At 41.8% G+C, this 23,923-nt stretch overlaps 1 protein-coding gene across 10 annotated transcripts in view; it reads left to right on the top strand.

Annotated features, from left to right (window-relative positions):
- The window catches only part of ZNF462 (zinc finger protein 462), a 153,998-nt gene that overhangs the window by 47,398 nt on the left and 82,677 nt on the right, over window positions 1-23,923 (top strand). For all 10 annotated transcript variants that reach the window (XM_063696656.1, XM_063696657.1, XM_031014640.3 and 7 more), the window contains 3 exons: window positions 16,108-16,357; window positions 16,887-22,513; window positions 23,279-23,443. In XM_063696656.1, coding sequence (XP_063552726.1) covers window positions 16,138-16,357; window positions 16,887-22,513; window positions 23,279-23,443 — 6,012 coding nt within the window. In that variant the 5' untranslated portion in view covers window positions 16,108-16,137. The remainder of the gene's footprint in view (window positions 1-16,107; window positions 16,358-16,886; window positions 22,514-23,278; window positions 23,444-23,923) is intronic.

Here is a 23,923-nt window from a genome sequence, read left to right on the forward strand (position 1 = left end):
TTTCCTTTACATTTTTGGATAGTGTCTACTTCTTATACTTATTTTCTATATTTATGTTTTGCCCTACTCCCTTTTTGTTGTTAATTAGGCTAGCTAATTGTTTTAATTTAATTTTATATAGCATATTTTTAAAAAATAAAAGTTACTGAGGAAATTACCTTATTATGTAATATATTGATTCCTGAGTTTGTTTTTATTGTAGTCAAATCTTTTCTTCCACTTTTCTTCTTCTGTCTTTCCATTTCCCCCTGTACTTGAGTTAGATGTTTGATTCATTTAGTATTATTATTTCTTGCTTTATAATTTTCATAGATCTGTGAAGTTTCCTCTAAGTATTGCTTTTACCAGATTCCATATTTAAATACATAGCATTTTAAAAGTCATATTCTACTGGTGAGTTTTTATTTCTGGTTACCCCAGAAATTGCTTAGGAGAATGTTAAAAAATTTTCTCAAATGTTTGGGATTTTTCTTTTCTTTTTTTTTTTTTAACATACCTTTATTTCACTGTAAGTAGAAATTGTGTACTATTTTTTAAATTTGTAATTTATTATCTCTTAATTCTGGCATTAAAGACTTCTATAAACCTCCATGGGCACTTGAAAACTTTTGTAGATGTCTCACAGATACTTGAAATGAAAATATGTTGTTTTTTTTTTTTTTTTTTTGAGACGGAGTCTTGCTCTTTCACCCAGGCTGGAGTGCAGTGGCCCGATCTCAGCTCACTGCAAGCTCCGCCTCCCGGGTTCGTGCCATTCTCCTGCCTCAGCCTCCTGAGTAGCTGGGACTACAGGCGCCCACCACCACGCCCGGCTAATTTTTTGTATTTTTAGTAGAGGCGGGGTTTCACTGTGTTAGCCAGGATGGTCTCGATCTCCTGACCTCATGATCTGCCCGCCTCGGCCTCCCAAAGTGCTGGGATTACAGGCGTGAGCCACCGCGCCCGGCCGAAAATATGTTTTCTATTTCCAGATATAGAATATGAAATATACCTCTTAACTCAGTTTTATGAATTACATGAATTATATCCTTGGTGGTCTTTCTCCAATTAATCTGTTAAGTGCTTATGCCTATTTCTAGTATCTGTTGCCATCTTTATTTCTTTCTTTATTTGGTGCTGCTAGAGAGCATAAATATTCATAATAAATCTCCATTGTGGATTGTACTTTTACATTATTAAGTGTTCATCTCTATCATGTTAAAAGCTTTTGCATCTTGAATTTAACCATGAATACCATTAATCATGATTTCTTCCTTCTTTTGCTTGGTATATGTTTAATGATATTAGATTTTCAAACTTTTTATATCATTTTACTATATATGTGTCTCTTACAGACAGAATCCAGTTAGAGATTGTTTTTTAATTTACTCTGGGGATATTTTCTGAGGAAGAATTATCCAATTCACATTTATTGATATATCACATATACCTAATTCTAATTAATTTTATGCATTCTCTTTTATATTTGTGTGCAATTTCCTTTGTCCTCTTCATTTTATTATATAATCTGCATTTTCTTTGAGTTCTTTCCTCTAGTAATTCAAAGCTATAGTCTGTTTTTATTTTTATTACTGATTAAATTAATGTTCTTACTCCTTTATTTGGAAATTTGTTAACTTCAGAAATGAAATAGTATGAGTATTTCTGTCCTGCTATGAAAGTTGAGAATAGTTGCCCATATATACATATATATATATTTTTTCTTTTTTTTTCTTTTTTTTTTTTTTGAGACTGGGTCTCACTATATCACCCAGACAAGAGTGCAGTGACATGATCTCGACTCACTGCAACCTCTGCCTCCCAGGCTCAAGCAATTCTCCTGTCTTAGCCTCCCGAGCAGCTGGGGATTGTAGGCACATTATAGCCACTACCACCTGGCTAATTTTTGTATTTTTAGTAGAGATGGGTTTCACCTTGTTGGCCAGACTGGTCTTGAACTCCTGACCTCAAATGATCCACTTGCTTCTGCATCCCAGAGTGCTGGGATTACAGGCGTGAGCCACTGCTGCCCGTTAATATTTATCCTCTAAAGCTTTTTCACTTCCATCTATGTATTTTATTATGGTTAAGTTTTTTTTTCCAATTCTACATACTTTTATAGTTATTGTTACGGAATTATTTATTGTTATAACCACTACATTTAAGGAATTATAATTTTATTTTGTAAGTATTATCAATTATTCAATTTTAGTTCTAAATGTAAGTGGATTCAGTGCTCACAGCTTCTGCTTACCTCTAAATTACCTATTCTTGAGATCTTGATTTTGAACCTTCCATTGGTTGTATTTTGAAGAAAAGTTACTTACGTGCTGCATTCTCTGACTATGCTGATTAGAAAATCATTTTTTATTACTTCTATATATTTAAAAAACTGGTTGTGAACTTAGTTGGGAATTGAATACTTGGGTATTGTTGCCTCTTTCTTGAGCCTCTACAGACACAGCTTCACTTTTTTTCTGTCATCAAATGTTACTGTGAAAAAGTCAGAGGACACCTGACTTTTTCTGTTATAATTGACTAATTGTTAAAGGTCTTGATGTATATAGGATTCAATGTTTAGCCTTGAAATTCTGTAACCTCACCAAGATGTTTCCATTTCACTGATTCAGTCTTAATTTTTCTTGGAATAACAGATACTCTTTTATTTCAACTAAGTATTTTCTACCACAGATTTAAGCATATTTTGTTTTGCTTTGTTTTGTTTTGCTGTCTACTTCTACGAAACCTTTTATCTGTATGTTCGATCTGTTTTCAAACCTTCTTATCTGTCATCTTCTCCACTTGCTTTCATCTACTTGTCCTTTTCCTCTGCATTTTGTGCAGTTTTTTGAAGACTGTTTTCCACATCATCAACATTGTTTTTGATTTGTGGATTTTGCCTCTTATAACTTTAATATATTTATTACTTCTGCAATGATATTATTTTTGTCATCATTTTCTTTCTTCAGCTGCCAGCCTCTCTTTCATCTTGTGCTGATGTCTTGTCATCTTGTCTTTGATCTCTTCTTTCATAGAATCTCTGTTAATTGTTGTATATAATTTTCTTCTGTGTCCTGTTCCTCCAAAATAGATTTTTTCATGAGTCTTTTCCATGCTACATTTTTCTGTCGTCCTCCACCCCTTGTCTTAGTTTTTTTTTTTTTTTTTATAATAACTCATTTGTCTTCGAGGCATAACTAGCAGAACTTTTTCTTGGCCCTCAAAAAATGAGAGAAACATCTCTTTAAATCCCCTCCGCAAGCCCTGCTTAATTCTGCTTTTAGAACCTGAGTTTGTGTCTTGATGGCTTGACTTGCTTCGGTAGTCCTTCAGCAGTTTAAAAGGGTTCTGGCTAGGTTCCTGGGCAGGACACAGTTGAATTTTTCTCTCTGAACTTCATGATTCTAAGTTTTAAGTCTTGCTTTTGATTCAAGGGTCCTGTCCGTTTATGGGTTTGGTGTGGGCAAACTCTTTTTTTCTTTGTCTATGTTTTGTCTTTCTTTTTCCCCAGCCAAGCCTTTGTTAGCAGTGTGAGACAATCAGCCACCATTTTTTTCTGGAAGTTTCTTTGGTTAGCCTAAAGCATATATCCTTCTTTTGAGAGATTTCCAGACACATCTTTGTCTTCAGATGTTGGTTCTTAACTGAGAGTTTAGCCCTGCAATATAGCTTTAGGGCAACAATCAAATGACCACTCTAAGCTTGGAGGTATTTTCTAATAAGATTTTATTTATCACGAAAGCGTCGTGTCATGGAAGAGTCTGGGATCCTGAGGATTTACCCAACTCTTTGTATTTTCTAGGTAAAATACTCTGATTCTTTCCTTTGTGGATCCATGTCCTGCTTTAGAAATATCAAGGACACTGTGTCCTGAACCCTTCTGAAGTTTTTAAGGGACGTAGGTATCAGTATCAGCAATTGAAATAGCCACAGTCTTCATTCTTTCAAGACCAGTAATTGTCTTTTATGAGTGTACTCATGTTAGTTTCTGATGCTGGTTCTGCAACTTAGTATTTTCTCATTAATTGCTATATAAGAAGTTAAATATTTGCAAACAGTAGTCATCTCCTGTGCTCTTCAAGGACTGCATAGCTATTATTGCATTCATCCAGTCGGCAGCATTTTAAAATAGGGCTCCAATGCAGTGGAGCAGGGAATGCTGACTGTTCTAGCTGGTGGTCTCAGGGACTGTTTCATACAGGAAGGAAAACTTGAGCTTGGTCTTAAAACTTGCTTGGGCCTCAGAATCACCCTGAGAATATGTAAAAAAAAATTACTGGACCTCAACACCAGAGTTTCTGATTCAAGTCTTGGGTGGAACTCAATAATTTGCATTTCTAACAAGTTCTTTGGTGATGCTGATGCTGCTGGTCCAGGGATTAGACTTTGAGAACCACTGTCGTAAAGGATGGGAATTACTTAGACCTTCCAAAAGCAGGTAAAAGTGTTCTACATGGAGGAAAACCGTGAACAAACATAGAGATCTCAACATCTTCCTGATTTTCTAAGCTATTCTCTTCAGAATGATAACAGGCTCTTCTAAGAGACCCTTAGGGAAGATAGTTTAAAAGTTAAAGATGATTCCCAGACTTTCTGATACATTTAGATTTTTTTATATCCAACAAATGGATATAGATACCCTCTAGGAATAAAGTTAGATAAATAAAGAACGGATAAAGATAAATTAATATATTAGTAAAGAGAGAAAAATATTCCAAGTTGGTTTCAGAATGCAGTATATAATTTGAAGCGAAATCCAGTATGAACAATATTCTGGTATCATTAGTCTGAGTCATTCACTAGATGTGCCACAAAGAGGCTGGCTTTTTTTGACAGACATTCGTAAGGCTGACTACTCCTTTCCTTTCCATTTTACATGAACCGACCCTGCTATGTCCAGATCCTCCTAAGGCTCGTTCAGCTAGCCTCTTCAGTGACTTTGTTGGCAGTGCACATTTTCCATAAGAAACAAGACGATGTTTCTCGTGGGGTAGATTTGGCAGGCATAAAGCTACTACATAACGTTGTTCCGACTCCATGAGGTTGGATTCTAAAGATAATTCAGTGTTATAGCTCTTGTTCTTCTGTGTATACCTTTGTCAGCAACTTTCAGTCTTCCAAACATGTTTCCAAAGTATAAACGCACTGCTTGCATGCCTAAGAAGTTCTTTGAATAGTCAATCTGCAAAAAATGGATTTTGTACCTTTTCAGTTACTCTCCTGGGTGTGGATTCAGGGTAGAGGAGACACTTGTGGTTATTCTGAAATCTGCCTTCCTGATGAAGACTCATTACTGAGAATATACGGGGCATGGACCTTAAGCGTGAATACTGTTGAACAACTGACACGTATGGAATGTCTTTACTTGTGAGTTCCTGTCTCAAATTATGAAATTCAAAAGATTTTTTTTCTGGCTTCAGAAAATGCATGTGCCAGAAGGCTTGGGCAGGTTATTTTTCTTGAGACTTCAGTTTCACTCTCTGGAAAATGAAGATGTTGGACCAGGTTGGACTATATGGTCTTTAAGATCTCCTCTCCATTGGACATGATGAACCTATTGGTGGTTAACTTTTAGAGTAGAGTCTTCTCTTTGACTTAAGGAAGGCACAAATAATATTTCAGTATTTTTCAGGGAGGCTAAGAAGAAAAAATTCTGTTTCTACCTAATTTTGTTACACTCCCTCCACTGAAAATGTTTATACAGTTTTGAGCTATAGGACAGAATTGTTCCTCTGGCTTTCCAGGATACTTTGCAAACAAGAATAAAAAAGGCTTTGTGGAGGGAAGGCAACCAAATGGTCTCAAGTGTAGTCAGGTGATGACTCCAGGTGTCACATCAGTTCAGGGTAGCTTAGCAGTGTTATAAACACATAGGTGGAACAATGCAGCCAGAGGCAGCTTCTCCATGGATGATGAGGAAAAGGAGGATGGTCATTTACTTAAAACTCATGGACAAGTGGAAACGTAGAATTGCTAGTGGAGACTTAGAATTGCTAGTGTCTCAGTAGTCAGCTAACCACTGTGATGTGGCTTCATTAGCTTCATAAGCACTAGGTTTTGTTTTGTTTTTCTGTTCATGGATGCTCTCTGGAATTCCTTAGGTTCTTGAACATTTAGTTCGGTTTTGTACCACTGGTTAATTTTCTCCTGGAAAGCAGGCCTGCATACAGTTAGTACTCATAGCACAAATCTCATCAGAGCCAGACTTATGCCGGGCCCTGGGGATATAAGAATAAAAAAGAACGTATTACTTGTCCTCTGAAGAGTGACTTATAGTAGTAGCCTGGGGCCCTGTCACTTTGAAAGAAGATGATTTTACACATTGGAGAGGAGAACATATGCATTGTTTTTCACAGAAATTTTAGTCAGAGGCCACATGCTAAAGACTTAACTTTTTTTTTTTTGAGACAGAATCTCATTCTGTGACCCAGGCTGGAGTGCAGTGGCATGATCTTGACTCACTGCAACCTCTGTCTCCCAGGCTCAAACAGTTTTCCTGCCTCAGCCTCCCGAGCAGCTGGGATTACAGGCGCCTGCCACCAAGCCCGGCTAATTTTTGTGTGTGTTTTTAGTAGAGAAGAGGTTTCACCATGTTGGCTAGGCTGGTCTCGAACTCCTTACCTCAAGTGATCTGCCCGTCTCAGCCTCCCAAAGTGCTAGGATTACAGGCATGAGACACTGTGCCCAGCTGACTTGACCATTTTTAATGACATTTGCCCCTTACTCACAAAAATCACAGGATTATCAACTGTGCAAGGGTGGATACAAAGGCCGTATCACTAGGAAAGACAGACCAGTCACATGCCTTCGCCTAGGATTTTTTTTTTTTTTTCTGAAGAGATTTTTGGTAACATACCCATATTAGAAAAGTAAAACTGAAAACTCATCATGATATCATATAGCATGAGGGCTGCTAAGATCATTTAGAACCACACAATTATAAAATCTTGGACCTGGGCTCTCCCAGGTTGTTGACCCTCTAAGGATCCAGAGACTCCCCAGCCAGGACCCCATAAAGGGCCTCTGAAGACAGGTGGGTTATATGCAGAGAATGAAAATACCTGGAGATCATTAAGTTTTCAGTCTCAGCACTATTGACATTTGGAGCTAGATAATTCTTTGTCGTGGGGGCTGTCCTGTGCGTTGTAGAATGCTTAGCAGTATCCATAGCCTTTACCCACAGATGCTGGGTATGATAACTAAAACTGCCTGCAGATACTGCCAAACAGCCCCAAGTTGGGGCAAGCGGGGAATAAAATTACTGCTCGTTGGGACTACTGCTTTATGACAAGACAGGGTTAGTAGAGTCATCTAACACTCATGACCAATCTCTGTTGGTTGGTTGGAATCCTATCATTCAGAAGCTCTAGTTCATTCATTTGTTCCTTCCTTCATTCAGCGTATATTTCTGAGTACCTGTTGAGTACACTGAGTGTTCCCAAGGCTGAAGAGCCAGACAGACCTAGATTCCTTCTAAGGGTACTTGTGTTCTGGTGGGAAGAAAAGACCACAAACAAACAAGGGTCATGCCAATAGTGAAGGAAATAAAGTAGTGTATTGTGGTAGAGAGAAACTGTGTGTGGGTTGGTGTTGTGAGTAGGGGTTTCAATTTTGTAGATTTTGTAAGGGTTGGGAGTGGTGGCTAAGATAGAGTTGTCAAGGAAAGCCCCTGGATTTAATTTATAAGAAGGCAGTCACATGAAGACTGGCATTTATATGCCTCTGAATAATAAAATGTAAGGGAATGAATTTAATCGGGAAAAAAAAATCTTAGAAAATATGAGAAGAAAATCTTGTAAAACAGGTCCTTTGTACAAAAAGGTTGAACGTCATGATCTAATCTCTTCATTTAACAAAATGATCAAAGTAAGGGCCTCAAAAGACTTGCTCTCAAGGTGAAGATGGCAGGCAGAGACATCATACCTACTGTCGCTTTTTGGTTTTAGTGACCTGAGAACAAATTCCTTAATGGCTGGATAGGCATTTCTGTATGGTTTTTTGTTGTTGTTGTTGTTTTTTTTTAAAAAACAGCTCAACAGTGGATATGCTGAAAAACCTAACTTTGTTGGGCAAAAGTGGGATTTATCATTAAGGATATATGGAATGCGAGGCTTGGCTCCTTAACTGAGCACTGTAGTGTTTTCACCTGGTAATAAAGTCTACTGTTGTGTTGGTGGACAAATGTCTAAGCTTTCTGCTCAGTTCTTGGGATGTAAGAAGTTTTAGGAATAAACTTACTTGCTAAAAGTAGATTGGGGATTGCAAGAGAAAAGAAATTTCTTAGCTTTCATTTTTAGAAAATTTCTAATTTTGGGGTATATTCCAGTTCCATATAGAAACACATATGGATGTTTCTCCTGCTATAAGGCTGCATTAATTTGTTGAAGCAAGGGTGGGGAAACTAATGTATCCGAATGGGCCAGTTGGTTAGTTTCATAAGAGAGAAGGACAGCCTTCTATTGGCTTCTGCTACAGGCAGAAGTCAAGAAGAGGAAAACAAAAAAATCACAGTCCCCTTGAGTAGGAGGACTTGAAAGCATTTACGGTCTATATAGGCTCAGGCACTGTTTGCCTTTTCAGAAAGCAGGGGTTTAGGACTTTATCCTCACAGGGTAGTTATATTAGAAACCATGGTTTGGAGAAAGACACACAGGCAGGCAGATCCAGGTGCCAGGCTTAGGTAATCAGTTTTGTCTGCTATAAGAAAATAGACTGGAAGGGTTATTACATCAGGGGCTGCCACTGATGGAGGCAGGCTCAGAATCATTCTCGTCTAAAGCAAGTGAATTGTCTGAATTTTTTGAGCAAATCGTGAGCATACAAAAGTGAGCAAGTCTCAGGGAGATTAGATTGAGATTTTCCCCAGATAAAAGAAGTTATTTCAGCAAAACTTCCTCACACACTCCGCAAGCCACTGGCCATACATCATTTTTTTCTTTGCATAGTAATAGAAAACAAGGTAAGTTGTTAAAAATGGTTTCTGGATTCATTCACTGAATCTGTAAAATTGAGACTTGGTATGTTTGGCTGAATCTTGTGAGCCACGAACACTTTGGGCCATGAAGACACACCCAAGGCCCAAGGTCAGTCAGGCTGACCAGCCCCCAGGGAAAGTTCTCAATTCATGTCTTGGTCTTTCATGATGTGGTAGATGACTTGTACTGCAGCTTCTGCTTACTTTGCGTCTTAATCAGTTCTGTAATGAAGACCCAGCAGCATATCTGCAACTTCCCTTTAATTTTACAATTTTTATAATGAGAGTTCTTGTGTGAAAAGTGTCTGTAGAAACCCAGCCAGCATTCTGAAGAGTCGATAAAGCAACACCGTGATTTTCTGTCTCTGCTGTTTGGGCGAGGTTTAGCTCTGGGGGGGAGAAATCAGTTATCTGTTGTTCTAAGTACAAGGGCAAGAACAGCTGCAGTTTCCAAGGAACTTCCTGGTGAACCCATGACATTTCAGAGAATTCCTCAATACTCATTATTTCTCACTTACTCATTCCTAGGACACCAAGAATGGGTTCCCATCATTTGAAAGGACATGATGAGCTGGAATCTCATTTATCATGGTTGCATTTTGAGAATTTCATTGAGGGGGAGTCGTCTTCATTTTGTTTTGTTTTGTTTCTAAACCACATCTCAAGAAAATTGTCAAGACGCTTCTCAGAATTAGAATTATCCAGTGAACTGCAAGTTCCCCTTTACAGACAATGAAGTCTAAAGCTGAGATATCAGCCTGCTTCCTCCCTTTCTTTTCTTGTCCCTTCTCTCCTTTTATCTCCTTATTCAAATCACACGCTTCCTTTTCTACGGACAGGAGAGCTGGCAGACTGCCTATTGGCCTGTTGGCCTCAATTAGCCTTATATCATTGCAAAGGAATGCATGAATTCTCCAGAAGGTATGTAGTATCTCTTTCTGTATGAGACACTTACTACCTGCTTTCATAACAGGTCACTCAGCCGGAATGACTTCTTATTTACATATCCAACATTTTTAGCCACTTGGATTACATCCCTAGATGCTCATTTCATTTTAATGATGATTCCAAAGGTATCTATTAAGAAACAGTACTCCAGCATACTCTGTAGTACTTGAAAACTTTATGCAGGAGAGCGATCCTAAAATAAAAAGTAACCTGAAGGCTAGCATCCTTGGCCAGTAGGTGATTGGGTTATTAATCTGCAAATTGCCTGCTTCAGACTTTGTGCTTATATACAAGGTCCCACAGATGGACCAGGCCAACTGTATACAACAGAGGCCACATGCATTGGCAGGACTTGGTCTCATGGTATTTCCCTGCTACTATTTAAATTCAGTCTCATATTGGGGGTTACATATGTGATTGCAAATTAATCCTTTCTCTTCTGAAAATTTGGTTTTGAAGAACAGCTGTGTCTCCCTTCTGAATTCCTTAATTATTTATCCTCCCTGATATGTTAAACCTTTCATTAGTGTGGTGAATTGCCAAGAGTACACAGAACTGCTTAGATCATGTAGCAAAAAGTATAAACATTTGATAGGTCATTTGAAGACTACATGGTGAGCCAGAATCTATAGTAGTACCAAATGCTATGGAATTGTTGGAGGTAGCTTGTTGTTGGAAGTTGCTTGTTGGTTTATTTTGCTGGTTTATTATTTTTATTTATTTATTTATTTATTTATTTATTTATTTATTTATTTTGTGACAGAGTCTCACTCTGCCACCCAGGCTGGAGTGCAGTGGCGTGATCTCGGTTCACTGCAACCTTCTTCTCCCGGGTTCAAGCAATTCTCTGCCTCAGCCTCCTGAGTAGCTGGGATTACAGGTGCCCACCACCACACCCGGCTAATTTTTTTTATTTTTAGTAGAAACAGGGTTTCACCATGTTGACCAGACTGGTCTCGAACTCCTGACCTCGTGATTCATCCACCTCGGCCTCCCAAAGTGCTGGAATTACAGGCGTGAGCCACCATGCCCTGCCTGCTGGTTTATTGTTTTACACTATAACATGGAGATAGTACCGATGTCATTTGTATTTATTCAGAAAAGAACTGATTCTGCCCCAGCTCTTGTTAAATTTGGAGGGCATATGCCCATATATGAGTTAAAATTAAATCAAGAAAATTAATTACATATATCTGTATGTCATTAATTATATCTATAATTATGTGTGTTTGTGTATAGATATATATATTTAGAAATTCTATATTTGCATTTGTAGATTTGATTCCATAACTGCTGTTCCTGAAAGAGATTTCACCTCAACTTTTCAGGTCATTACTCTTTGGAAAGATGCTTTAAATGACTATTAAATTATTAGAACTTCCACTTCAGCCATAACAAGTGTAAATGATTAGTAGTGATATAGAACTTCCCTTGTTGCTAAGAATACCAACCCAACATTTATAAGTTTACTAGTGCCTTTTTAAAAGAAATCATTTTTCATCTTAAGGTCCTGGGGCTTGCAACTGAAAATATTAATCTCCCAATACACATCAAAAATCTTTGACCTCAGCATATCAACAACTTCTGATCTGCAAATACATTTTTTAGAATGATGTTTAGTCTCTTGATTTTTCTGTTTTTCTAGCTGAACTATTCCAGAATTTATGTATTCTATTACCTGTCCTTGGATAATTGGTTTTTCCATTCATAAGAAAGAAAACTAAGAAAAGTTCAAACAACAGGTGCTAATGAGAGCCTTTTATTAGAATTATGATTGAGGAGAACTGGGAAGTTTAGTGTCTTATAAATGAAACTAGGTTTCTGGAGTGGACAGAGGAAAAGCACCTTATGGTGTTTCTGGTTCTATTTCTCAAAGGCTTTGAAGGTTATAATTAGTTGCTACTGAATCACATGGCTGTGGTGCTTCACAGCTTTATTTCTGGGCTGCAGTCCTTCAGTCAGAGAACAGGTTAGATCCAGGCAAGGCCTATGCCTTTTAATTTGATCACTTCCTGAAGAGAGCTGAGATTTTGACTTGAGGACCACATTTATGCTCCTGGGCCCTCAAACTAAAGAGCAGTGTTTGCCAAGCTGACCTGGACCAAGTGATGGTGGCGGACCTGTAAGAATGCTGTACAATGTCAACACCTCCCCGCTCCGGTTACGTCTGAGCAGTGAGTTGGAAGGATGGACAATGAAGCTGTGGTTTGTCTCCTTCCTCCTTCACAGGAGGGAAAACTGAGGCAAATGGATCTCTGGAATTCTGAGCACAGAAAGTAGGTGGGCAGGTGGTATAAATTAAAATTGGTGTTCTTAAGATTGAAAATGAGCAGGCTTTGTCCATAATTTACTTTTCCCCATTTCTGTATATATGTTTCAAATCTTTTCATCATCTCTGGATGTTCTTTATATCTTCAAGAGTTTGTCAAACATAAACAATTGGATTTTGGGTTTGCCCGTCAAAACCCCACATTTTGAAATCCTTCAAACTGTAAATGCAAACTGAACAAACCAGCAACGAATAAGTAGTACTAAAGGCAGTGACTAATTAGGATGATTTAGGGGTTTCATGTTAGGAGGACCAGTCACATTAGGTGCCAGTTATTTTAGAATGAATCTGTGTTCACCTTGCAGGGATCATGATGGGTGGTGTTTAAAGTCTAGGCATCTGAGGTCTATTTGACCTTGAAGGGCCTGGACATATATCTGGGGTAGAAGACAGGGGTGCTTGTTTGATATGTAGATTCATCTCATGACCTTTTGAAATAGACTCTTTTTAGTTAGTTCAGAAACTTCCTCTTTTACTTTTGATTTTGCTGATTTTGGTGAGAAAAAACATCGCTAATTTCATAATCATAGTATTAAATGAAGTCAGTAGATATGAGATCAAAGCTTTTAACTTAAAATCATAATTTTATAGCACATCAGTGACTAGGTTAGCCTCTTAGGGTTGCTGCTCTTCGGGATTGATGAAGAAGATATGCAGAGCTTATTTCTCACCTTTTTTTTTTTTCTCGGTTTTGGTTTCTTAGAGGATTACCATCTGCTGCAAAAACATGTGAATGGGTCATCTTCATGTCCAGTATGTTTTTGTCACTGTCCTTCCCTACTCCCTTCCCCTCCACTTGCTGTCACTTTTTGCACATGTGCCCATGTACCATCTCATAAACATATCAAGTTTCTATCTCTTTGATTGGGCCACGCCAGCAACTTCTATTTTCTTCTTCTGTCAGCGTCTTCAGGAGAAATGTGTACACAAAAGCAAGATGGCTTTCAAAGTAGGCTACATCCTCCTTTCAGTACTTGGTGCAGACATGAAATTGAAGGCCATTCAGCTCTACCTGATGCTGGTTCTCTCAGCGGCCTGGAGATTAACCTCTTCTAAGGCTCTGAGCTATTTTTGAGGCAGAGGCTGCAACAACATTAAAGCTAGAACCCATTAGGAAATCACTTTCATCATCTCTTCTTTTTCCAAATCAGTGACTCTTTTTCTGATCTCATAACCCTTTAATCTCCTTTGTAGCAGAACAAGGAGATTGTTAGTTTATGTTTGTGTCCAGTGAAGTTAGCATCCTTGATAATAGCTTCAGAAGACACCAAGATATTAGAGAACTACATAGATGAATTTCATTTCTAGGTGGATGACTTAATGCTGAAGGTGCCCTGCTTTCCTTCTGCAGAACCGTAACTTCTGTTGATGTTGTGCAAATCAGGCTCAAACTTTCCAAAAGACACACAGCAGAAAGCCTTTTGTTGCATTATTTCTAAAGGCTTGAAGTTTTGAAGGGAAGAGATTTTGTTTTCCTCTCTGCTACACAATGGAGCTTTCAGAGAACCTCCTTTAAAAGGAATAGCTACAGCCTTTGTGTTGAAGGGTGTGTCTGTTGGCAGGGTCTGCTGATGCAGACAGACTGGCTGGTGATTAACAAAGGTCATTAGACTTTGGAATCTGGCAAGCAGAGTCGGATGGTATGTCTTCTGTGTGTGGAAGGACGACTTCCAAGAAGCCAAGGCATTCTGGAGGTCCCCCCACTGCACCCCTAAATCCTGATGTAGAACAGGATCTGGCCCAGGGTCATCCTGCTCTGACCAGGGCTCTGCTGGGACTAACAAAACGAGCATATCAATCATGGAATAAAAGAACCTTTGGAGATCTTGGTGAATGACATTTGAGGAGGAGAAAGGTGCTGCTTTTCGGAGAGAAATGAAAACAGTTAATTCTTTGTTGGGAAGAGAAGAGCATAGGAGGAGCCCAGCCTGCTCTTCTAGCATTCATTTCTGATTGTTAGCCTAGCAGACTCCAGGAGAAGCCATGTTGTGCACGGAGGAGAAGCTCTGAGCTAAAATGGCTGCCCCTAAAGCTCAGAGGACTAGGGCAGCTTAGTGAGTCTTAGAGCTTCAGTGACGCAGGAGCTCATATCTCTTGAAAGTGTGATAAACACATTCAGCAGAGCTGTGGCTTGTTTGGCTGAGATGAAAGGACTAAGCTTGGGGGATGGGGAGTGCACACTGGATGATCTGCTTTTTTCTGTGAAGTGTTCTAAATGCAGGAGTTGTCTGCACCATGGAAAAATTTGTTTTCAGGTCTAATGGACTGTGCGAAAGGAGAAGTGGGGTGGGGCCTCAGTGACTGCTGTAATTTGATCCAGAGCTGATAGCAACCTCTTCCACACAATTTGGGTTGGTGCTTAGACATAAAAGCTTGTGTATCTGGAATATTGAGACTTAGCTGAAAAGAGTCTGGTGCACAGTTCAATGTTTATTGAAAAAGGATAAATTGCTGGGTGAAAGAAGAGGAGGTAAATATCTGCGGCTCACTCTGCAAGCTCAGTCTGTCCAGAACTGGACTTGCCAGAAGTTATTTTAGCAGGCGATCAGGAGGAGCATTCTTTGATAGAAAATCCTTGTGTGATGGCTCCTTTCACTACATTGATGTATTATTACTGGACTTTTTTGTTGCTGCAGAAATAATTTATCTTTTACAGTAAAAGTATAGAGTATTACATCATAAAATACATTGGCTACAGTGTTAGTTCTTGGACATCTGGTTCTAGATTACAGTGACTCAGTAGAGTTTGTGATGATCTTACTGAAGTAACTTACTCATTAGATAATAACAGGGTATCTCAACTTAGGATATACATTAAGATAGGAAGGACTCCAACTTTCTAATACATTTTTGACTTCTTGATGGTGGGACTGTCCTTTGAGTTAGTGTGTAGCTTTCTGTATATTTCAGTCACAAAGTAAATAGCAGAATGAAGGTAGCTGGGCAAGTTTTGATTTATTTCACGGTAGGTTCACAGCTTTTTGCATCCAGGTATGTGCTTCATGTTTGTAAAGGAAAGAAGTGGAAAAAGGTAAAGTCATGACTTAGAAGCCCTTCTTCAAAAATACAAGTTTCTGTTGTCTTCATGCAAATTGAGGTGCCAAGGTGCAACTTTAAACAGAAACTGGATTGTCATCTAAAGTTGGTTGTTTGAAAATCTCATGAGGAATATTTTATGACCTAATTAGATTGAAGAAGCTGTTAGGTTATAATTGGTAGGTAGTAAAACAGCAAATAGTCATTTAGCTCATGGAAAAAAAAACCCACAACTAAACTATTTGGAGAAGGGAGGAAAGAGAGGTGCACCCCAATATCAGCAAAGTTATTAAAATAAGAAAAGCCACAATAAAAATGCTCTACCTCCACCCGCAAGATTTAAATACTATTTCACTAATTGGTGATAAAACACCAAGGCAATAATACTAAATAAACAGCTAATGAAGGTTGAAATTTTCCCTTTCTTCTGTGTGGACATCCTCTTTACTTTTGAGATGGTTCCAATTTAAAAAGAAAATGAGTCCAAGGCAGAACCAAAGCCAACATTAAGTTACCAAGAAATTTGGATTCAGTGGAGAAGCTCAGAAACTTCTAAAACTTTTGAAGTATTAAGCGTTTCCTTGACAAATGGCATTGGAAGACATATCATGCTAGAAAATGTTTATCTGGTATTTTTCCTTCTTTGAAGTTATGAGGTCAAGGACATCATCTCCATTATGTCTGATTGCCTCTCTTTAGCCAATGTTCCAACTGGCAAAGTCCAATAAGAGAAATCTACTGATACTGGAATTTTTTCCCATTAATGGATATATAGCCCCATCAGCTCGAGGTATGTGATTAGTGCATTCCTTAAGATGTTTTGTTCTGACTTCTGCCACAGGTTCCTAATGTGAGAGGGTAGACCCAGATCATGGAGGTGCTTCAGTGTGATGGCTGTGATTTCAGAGCCCCGTCTTATGAAGATCTCAAGGCACACATTCAGGATGTCCACACGGCATTTCTGCAGCCAACTGATGTTGCTGAGGACAATGTGAATGAGCCACGATGTGGGTCCATGAATGCCAGTAATCAGACAGAGGTGGAGTTTTCTTCTATAAAGGATGAATTTGCCATTGCAGAAGATTTATCAGGTAAATCTATACTAAACTTGGCACGGCCGATGTATTTTAATTGCTCTTGTTTCCTTTTAGCCTGTAGCCGTGGTTCTTAATATACGTGGCTTTTGCAGAGTTTCTTGTGCTTTGCTAGCCATTTTTGTGGTTTGGACATCATGTATCTCTTCTTGAGTACCTTAGGTTTTATCCTTTCAAAAGCTTCCTCATATATCCTACCTTTCAATTTGGAGAACAAGATAGTTGCTTGGAAAGTTCTAGAAAAAGTAGTACAATTTATGAAACTTGTATTTTTATAGCTGTGTGGCTCATTTATGGAGATGAGGAGATTACCTAAAGCTATACACTGCATCTTTATCCATGAGAAGGTGCAGTACGTATATCTTCATTGATGCTTTGTGAATACTCTTCAAGGCCTCATCTTGAGACTTCAGGCCTTTTGCATGTGATGTTTAGTAATGAAGAATAATTGGAATGGTACTGATTTGCATGATTGGATATTTTAATTATCTTTTGCTTTGTCACTTTCCTTATGCTTTTTCTTTAGGTCAAAATGCAACTGCATTGGGGACCGGAGGTTACTATGGCCACAGTCCAGGATATTATGGTCAGCATATTGCCGCTAATCCCAAACCAACAAACAAGTTTTTTCAATGCAAGTTCTGTGTACGCTACTTCAGGTCAAAAAACCTCCTCATAGAACACACTAGAAAGGTCCATGGAGCTCAAGCTGAAGGGAGTTCATCAGGACCCCCTGTCCCGGGATCCTTAAATTATAATATCATGATGCACGAGGGATTTGGAAAGGTCTTCTCTTGCCAGTTTTGCACATACAAGTCACCAAGAAGGGCAAGAATAATTAAGCATCAGAAGATGTATCACAAAAACAATTTGAAGGAGACCACTGCTCCCCCACCTGCTCCTGCTCCAATGCCAGACCCTGTGGTTCCGCCCGTATCACTGCAGGACCCCTGCAAGGAACTGCCAGCAGAGGTTGTGGAGCGCAGCATCTTAGAGTCTATGGTCAAGCCTTTGACCAAATCTCGAGGCAACTTTTGTTGTGAGTGGTGCAGCTACCAGACCCCCCGCCGAGAACGCTGGTGTGACCACATGATGAAGAAACACCGCAGTATGGTCAAGATCCTTTCCAGTCTCAGACAGCAACAAGAAGGAACTAATCTACCTGATGTGCCGAACAAGAGTGCCCCCAGCCCCACTTCCAACTCCACCTATCTGACCATGAATGCTGCAAGCCGGGAGATACCCAATACTACCGTCTCCAACTTCAGGGGCTCCATGGGCAACTCCATCATGAGACCCAATTCTTCAGCTTCCAAGTTTTCGCCCATGTCTTACCCTCAGATGAAGCCGAAGTCACCTCACAATTCTGGTCTAGTTAACTTGACAGAGAGATCCCGTTATGGAATGACTGACATGACCAATTCTTCTGCTGACCTGGAAACTAACAGCATGCTAAATGACTCTAGTTCTGATGAAGAGTTAAATGAAATAGATAGTGAGAATGGTTTAAGTGCTATGGATCACCAGACATCAGGCCTGTCTGCAGAGCAGCTGATGGGCTCAGATGGCAACAAATTATTGGAGACCAAGGGGATTCCATTTAGAAGATTCATGAATAGGTTCCAGTGCCCCTTTTGTCCTTTCCTCACCATGCATCGACGTAGCATCTCTCGTCACATAGAAAACATCCACTTATCTGGAAAGACAGCTGTCTACAAATGTGACGAATGTCCGTTTACTTGCAAGAGCTCGTTGAAACTTGGGGCTCACAAACAGTGTCACACGGGTACAACGTCAGATTGGGATGCTGTGAATTCCCAGAGTGAAAGCATTTCTTCCTCACTGAATGAAAGTGTGGTGTCTTATGAGAGCTCAAGCATCAATGGTAGAAAGTCAGGAGTCATGTTGGATCCCTTGCAGCAGCAACAGCCACCGCAGCCACCACCACCGCCGCCACCACCACCACCATCACAGCCACAGCCACTGCAGCAGCCACAGCCACCACAGCTGCAGCCACCACATCAGGTGCCACCCCAGCCACAAACACAGCCACCACCAACGCAGCAGCCACAGCCACCCACACAAGCCGCACCTCTGCACCCATACAAATGCACCATGTGTAATTACTCCACCACAACTCTGAAAGGGCTAAGAGTCCATCAGCAGCATAAACATTCATTCTGTGACAACTTGCCAAAATTCGAGGGGCAGCCCTCAAGCCTACCATTGGAAAATGAGACAGACAGCCACCCCTCTTCCAGCAACACTGTGAAGAAAAGTCAGACCTCAATTCTTGGGTTGTCCTCCAAGAACAATTTTGTAGCTAAAGCCTCTAGGAAGCTCGCCAATGACTTTCCTCTAGATTTGTCACCCGTGAAGAAGAGAACCAGGATTGACGAGATAGCAAGCAACCTTCAGAGCAAAATTAACCAAACCAAACAGCAGGAAGATGCAGTGATCAATGTTGAGGATGATGAAGAGGAAGAGGAAGACAACGAAGTCGAGATAGAGGTTGAGTTGGACAGGGAGGAAGAACCGACAGAACCCATCATAGAGGTTCCCACTTCCTTTTCTGCCCAACAGATATGGGTAAGAGATACCAGTGAGCCCCAGAAAGAGCCCAACTTCAGAAACATCACCCACGATTACAATGCCACCAATGGGGCTGAGATTGAGCTCACCCTTTCTGAAGATGAAGAGGATTATTATGGCTCCTCAACAAACTTGAAAGATCACCAAGTTTCCAATACTGCTCTGCTGAATACCCAAACTCCCATCTATGGGACTGAGCACAATAGTGAAAACACAGACTTTGGTGACTCTGGAAGGCTTTACTATTGTAAACACTGTGACTTTAACAACAAATCTGCCCGGAGTGTTAGCACCCACTACCAACGAATGCACCCATACATTAAATTCAGCTTTAGGTACATCTTGGACCCCAACGATCACAGTGCAGTGTACAGGTGCCTGGAATGCTACATCGATTACACCAACTTCGAAGATCTCCAGCAGCATTATGGCGAGCACCACCCAGAAGCCATGAATGTACTCAACTTTGATCACTCGGACCTGATCTACCGGTGTCGGTTTTGTTCATACACGAGCCCGAATGTTAGAAGCCTGATGCCACATTACCAAAGAATGCATCCCACGGTGAAGATCAACAACGCGATGATATTTTCAAGCTATGTCGTGGAGCAGCAGGAAGGGCTGAATACGGAATCCCAGACCCTGAGGGAGATTCTGAATTCGGCTCCCAAGAACATGGCGACTTCCACACCTGTGGCTCGTGGTGGTGGTTTGCCAGCTACGTTCAACAAAAACACTCCTAAGACCTTTACTCCTGAATGTGAAAATCAGAAGGACCCTTTGGTCAACACTGTTGTTGTTTATGATTGTGATGTTTGTTCGTTTGCAAGCCCCAACATGCATTCTGTCTTGGTTCATTATCAGAAGAAACACCCCGAAGAAAAGGCTTCCTACTTTAGGATCCAGAAAACTATGCGAATGGTGTCTGTGGACAGGGGCTCTGCCCTTTCTCAATTATCATTTGAGGTGGGTGCTCCAATGTCTCCCAAAATGTCCAACATGGGTTCCCCACCCCCCCCACAACCCCCGCCACCAGACCTCAGTACTGAGCTTTACTACTGCAAACACTGTTCCTACAGCAATCGGTCAGTTGTGGGAGTGCTTGTCCACTACCAGAAAAGACACCCAGAAATAAAGGTTACTGCCAAATATATCAGACAGGCTCCTCCCACAGCTGCAATGATGAGAGGGGTCGAAGGGCCCCAAGGCTCCCCCCGGCCACCCGCCCCCATACAACAGCTGAACCGAAGCAGCTCTGAGAGAGATGGCCCTCCTGTGGAGAATGAGATGTTCTTTTGCCAGCACTGTGATTATGGGAACCGGACGGTCAAAGGGGTACTCATTCATTATCAGAAGAAGCACCGAGACTTCAAGGCCAACGCAGATGTGATCCGGCAGCATACGGCCACCATTCGAAGCCTCTGCGACCGAAATCAGAAGAAGCCTGCCAGCTGTGTGCTTGTCTCCCCCTCTAATCTGGAGCGGGACAAAACGAAACTCCGAGCACTCAAATGTAGGCAGTGCTCATATACCTCCCCCTACTTCTATGCACTGAGGAAGCATATCAAGAAAGACCACCCTGCCCTGAAAGCCACAGTCACGTCCATCATGCGATGGGCGTTTCTAGATGGCTTGATAGAAGCTGGCTACCACTGCGAGTGGTGCATCTACTCCCATACAGAGCCCAACGGTTTGCTCCTGCATTACCAACGGAGGCATCCAGAACACTATGTTGATTACACCTACATGGCTACTAAACTGTGGGCTGGGCCAGACCCATCCCCTCCCTCTCTCACAATGCCAGCCGAAGCCAAAACCTACAGATGCAGGGACTGTGTTTTCGAAGCTGTCTCCATCTGGGACATCACTAATCACTACCAAGCATTCCACCCCTGGGCCATGAATGGTGATGAGTCAGTGCTGCTGGACATCATCAAGGAGAAAGATGCTGTGGAGAAGCCCATTCTTTCATCAGAAGAGTTGGCAGGCCCTGTGAATTGTGAGAACAGTATACCCACCCCTCTCCCGGAGCAGGAAGCTGAATGTCCAGAGGATGCAAGACTGTCCCCTGAGAAAAGCCTGCAGCTAGCTTCAGCCAACCCCGCCATATCCTCCACCCCATACCAGTGCACGGTATGCCAATCTGAGTATAACAACTTGCACGGCCTTCTCACTCATTATGGGAAGAAGCACCCTGGCATGAAAGTGAAGGCTGCTGACTTTGCCCAGGACATTGACATCAACCCAGGTGCCGTCTACAAATGCAGGCATTGCCCATACATCAACACCCGCATCCACGGCGTACTGACCCACTACCAGAAGCGACACCCGTCCATCAAGGTGACCGCTGAGGACTTTGTGCACGACGTAGAGCAGTCTGCTGACATATCCCAGAATGACGTGGAGGAGACGAGCAGGATCTTCAAGCAAGGGTATGGCGCCTACCGGTGCAAACTGTGTCCGTACACACACGGCACTTTGGAGAAACTAAAAATCCACTACGAGAAGTATCACAATCAGCCTGAATTTGATGTCTTTTCCCAGTCGCCCCCAAAGCTGCCAGTCCCCCTCGAGCCCGAGATGACCACTGAAGTGAGCCCTTCCCAAGTCTCCATCACTGAGGAGGAGGTGGGAGAGGAGCCCGTGTCCACTTCTCACTTCTCTACCTCCCACCTGGTCTCCCACACTGTGTTCCGGTGCCAGCTCTGCAAGTACTTCTGCTCCACGAGAAAGGGGATCGCCAGGCACTACCGCATCAAGCACAATAATGTCCGAGCCCAGCCAGAAGGCAAGAACAACCTCTTCAAGTGTGCCCTGTGTGCCTACACCAACCCCATCCGCAAAGGTCTGGCAGCCCACTACCAGAAGCGCCACGACATTGATGCGTATTACACTCACTGCTTGGCAGCCTCCAGGACCATCAGCGACAAGCCCAACAAAGTGATCATCCCATCTCCGCCCAAGGACGACTCCCCTCAGCTGAGCGAGGAACTCCGGCGGGCAGTGGAGAAGAAAAAGTGCTCCTTGTGCTCTTTCCAGTCGTTCAGCAAGAAGGGCATCGTGTCCCATTACATGAAACGCCACCCAGGGGTGTTCCCAAAGAAGCAGCATGCCAGCAAGTTAGGGGGCTACTTCACGGCCGTCTATGCAGATGAGCATGAGAAGCCCACGCTGATGGAAGAAGAGGAGAGAGGCAGCTTTGAGAAAGCCGAGGTGGAGGGTGAAGCTCAGGAAATCGAGTGGCTCCCGTTCCGCTGCATCAAATGCTTCAAGCTGTCCTTTAGCACTGCAGAGCTGCTGTGCATGCATTACACTGACCACCACAGTCGGGACCTAAAGAGGGACTTCATCATTCTGGGCAACGGCCCCCGCTTGCAGAACTCCACCTACCAGTGTAAGCACTGTGATAGCAAACTGCAAAGCACAGCCGAGCTGACCTCACACTTGAACATTCACAATGAGGAATTCCAGAAGCGTGCCAAACGTCAGGAGAGGAGGAAACAGCTTTTGAGCAAGCAGAAATATGCAGATGGTGCTTTTGCAGATTTCAAACAAGAGAGGGTAAGGATATGTTTTGATTTCCCTTCCCCCAGGAGGCCTCTCATCACTGGTGCCCACATGCACTTCTTCGTTGCCAGCCAAACTGCTGCAGGCTTCCTAGTGACTTAGCTTGCCAGAGAGCTCAATAAGTCAGTTAAACATTTCGAGCTTGATTATCTCCCATTCTGTGCTCACCCCTCTCCTTGGTCCCTTCCCCTCCCTCCTTCCCTTTGACTCCTCCCATGGCTCCCCAGGGGAGGTTTGGGGTGGTTTCTATGTATGTCTTTCTGCCAAGTAGCTTTATCTGAAGCCTAGTTTTACAACGACGCTCGCTCTTTCCTAAGGCAGTGTGGGCTGTCTCTTGGTACCATTAGCACTTCTCAGCCATGTCTTGGTCTTCAGTGTTTGCTACATGAACCTAACGTCTCCAGGAGTAGATTTTATTTTATCAAGAAGTTCATTAATGGCGCACCTATGCAACGTTTCACCTGCCTAGTTGAAACTGGTTTGAAAACCAGATGACTTAGTGGCAGTGACGATGAGCTTCTGCACAGAAATCTTCTCTACTCACAAGCCATAATGTATTTGGGTTTCAAAGACTTTGCATAGTAGGCAGCGTGCCATGGTGCTGACAAATTTGTTATATAAAAATACTCGCCTATATCTCCCTTGGTTTTTAACCTGCTAATCGGCTTTAAAATAAAGTATGTTAGTAAACTGCAAGAATAAATTCTGACAATTGAGGGAGGGCTCAGAGTACTGATGGCTACCACTGTATTTTACCAGCCTTTTGGTCACTTAGAAGAGGTGCCAAAGATCAAGGAGAGGAAAGTGGTGGGCTACAAATGTAAATTCTGTGTGGAAGTGCACCCAACGCTCCGAGCCATCTGCAATCACCTCCGAAAGCACGTCCAGTATGGCAATGTCCCAGCTGTGTCAGCTGCTGTGAAGGTGAGAACTGGAAGGTCTGGATGAGGATTGTGTGTGAGCGATTCGAGTTACTTATTAACCCCATTGCCTAAAGCAGCTCAGGAAAGAGCATCTCAGAATGCGGGCATTCCTGAATTATGCTTGGATTGGTTTGGCTTGTTTTGATTTCTTTGCAGGTTGGACCTTCCTCATCTTTCTGTTCAGGGAAAGGTCGAGTTTCGATCTGGTTTCCTTCCACGCGGATAGTTTGGTGGCAGCAGAAGGTCCAGGATTCTCGGTCTAGGAGACTTCGGGTCGTCCTTCTGTTCTGCGTTTAGTGCCATTAGCTCTTCGTTCTTCCAAGTTGCACGAGCTCTTGAGAGGAATCAAGTGGGTTCTGTTCCCATCATCTTCTGCTCCTCTTTCTTCCTGACTTCTTACTGTTCTCATCTGGCTGAGGATGCAGAGAGCCTAGGAGAATCTCTTTGTCTTCTTATCCTGGGTCCTCTGGGGACTGCAAGA

Source organism: Gorilla gorilla, chromosome 13 (assembly GCF_029281585.2).
Source record: "Gorilla gorilla gorilla isolate KB3781 chromosome 13, NHGRI_mGorGor1-v2.1_pri, whole genome shotgun sequence".
NCBI classification, from domain to species: Eukaryota; Metazoa; Chordata; class Mammalia; order Primates; family Hominidae; genus Gorilla; species Gorilla gorilla.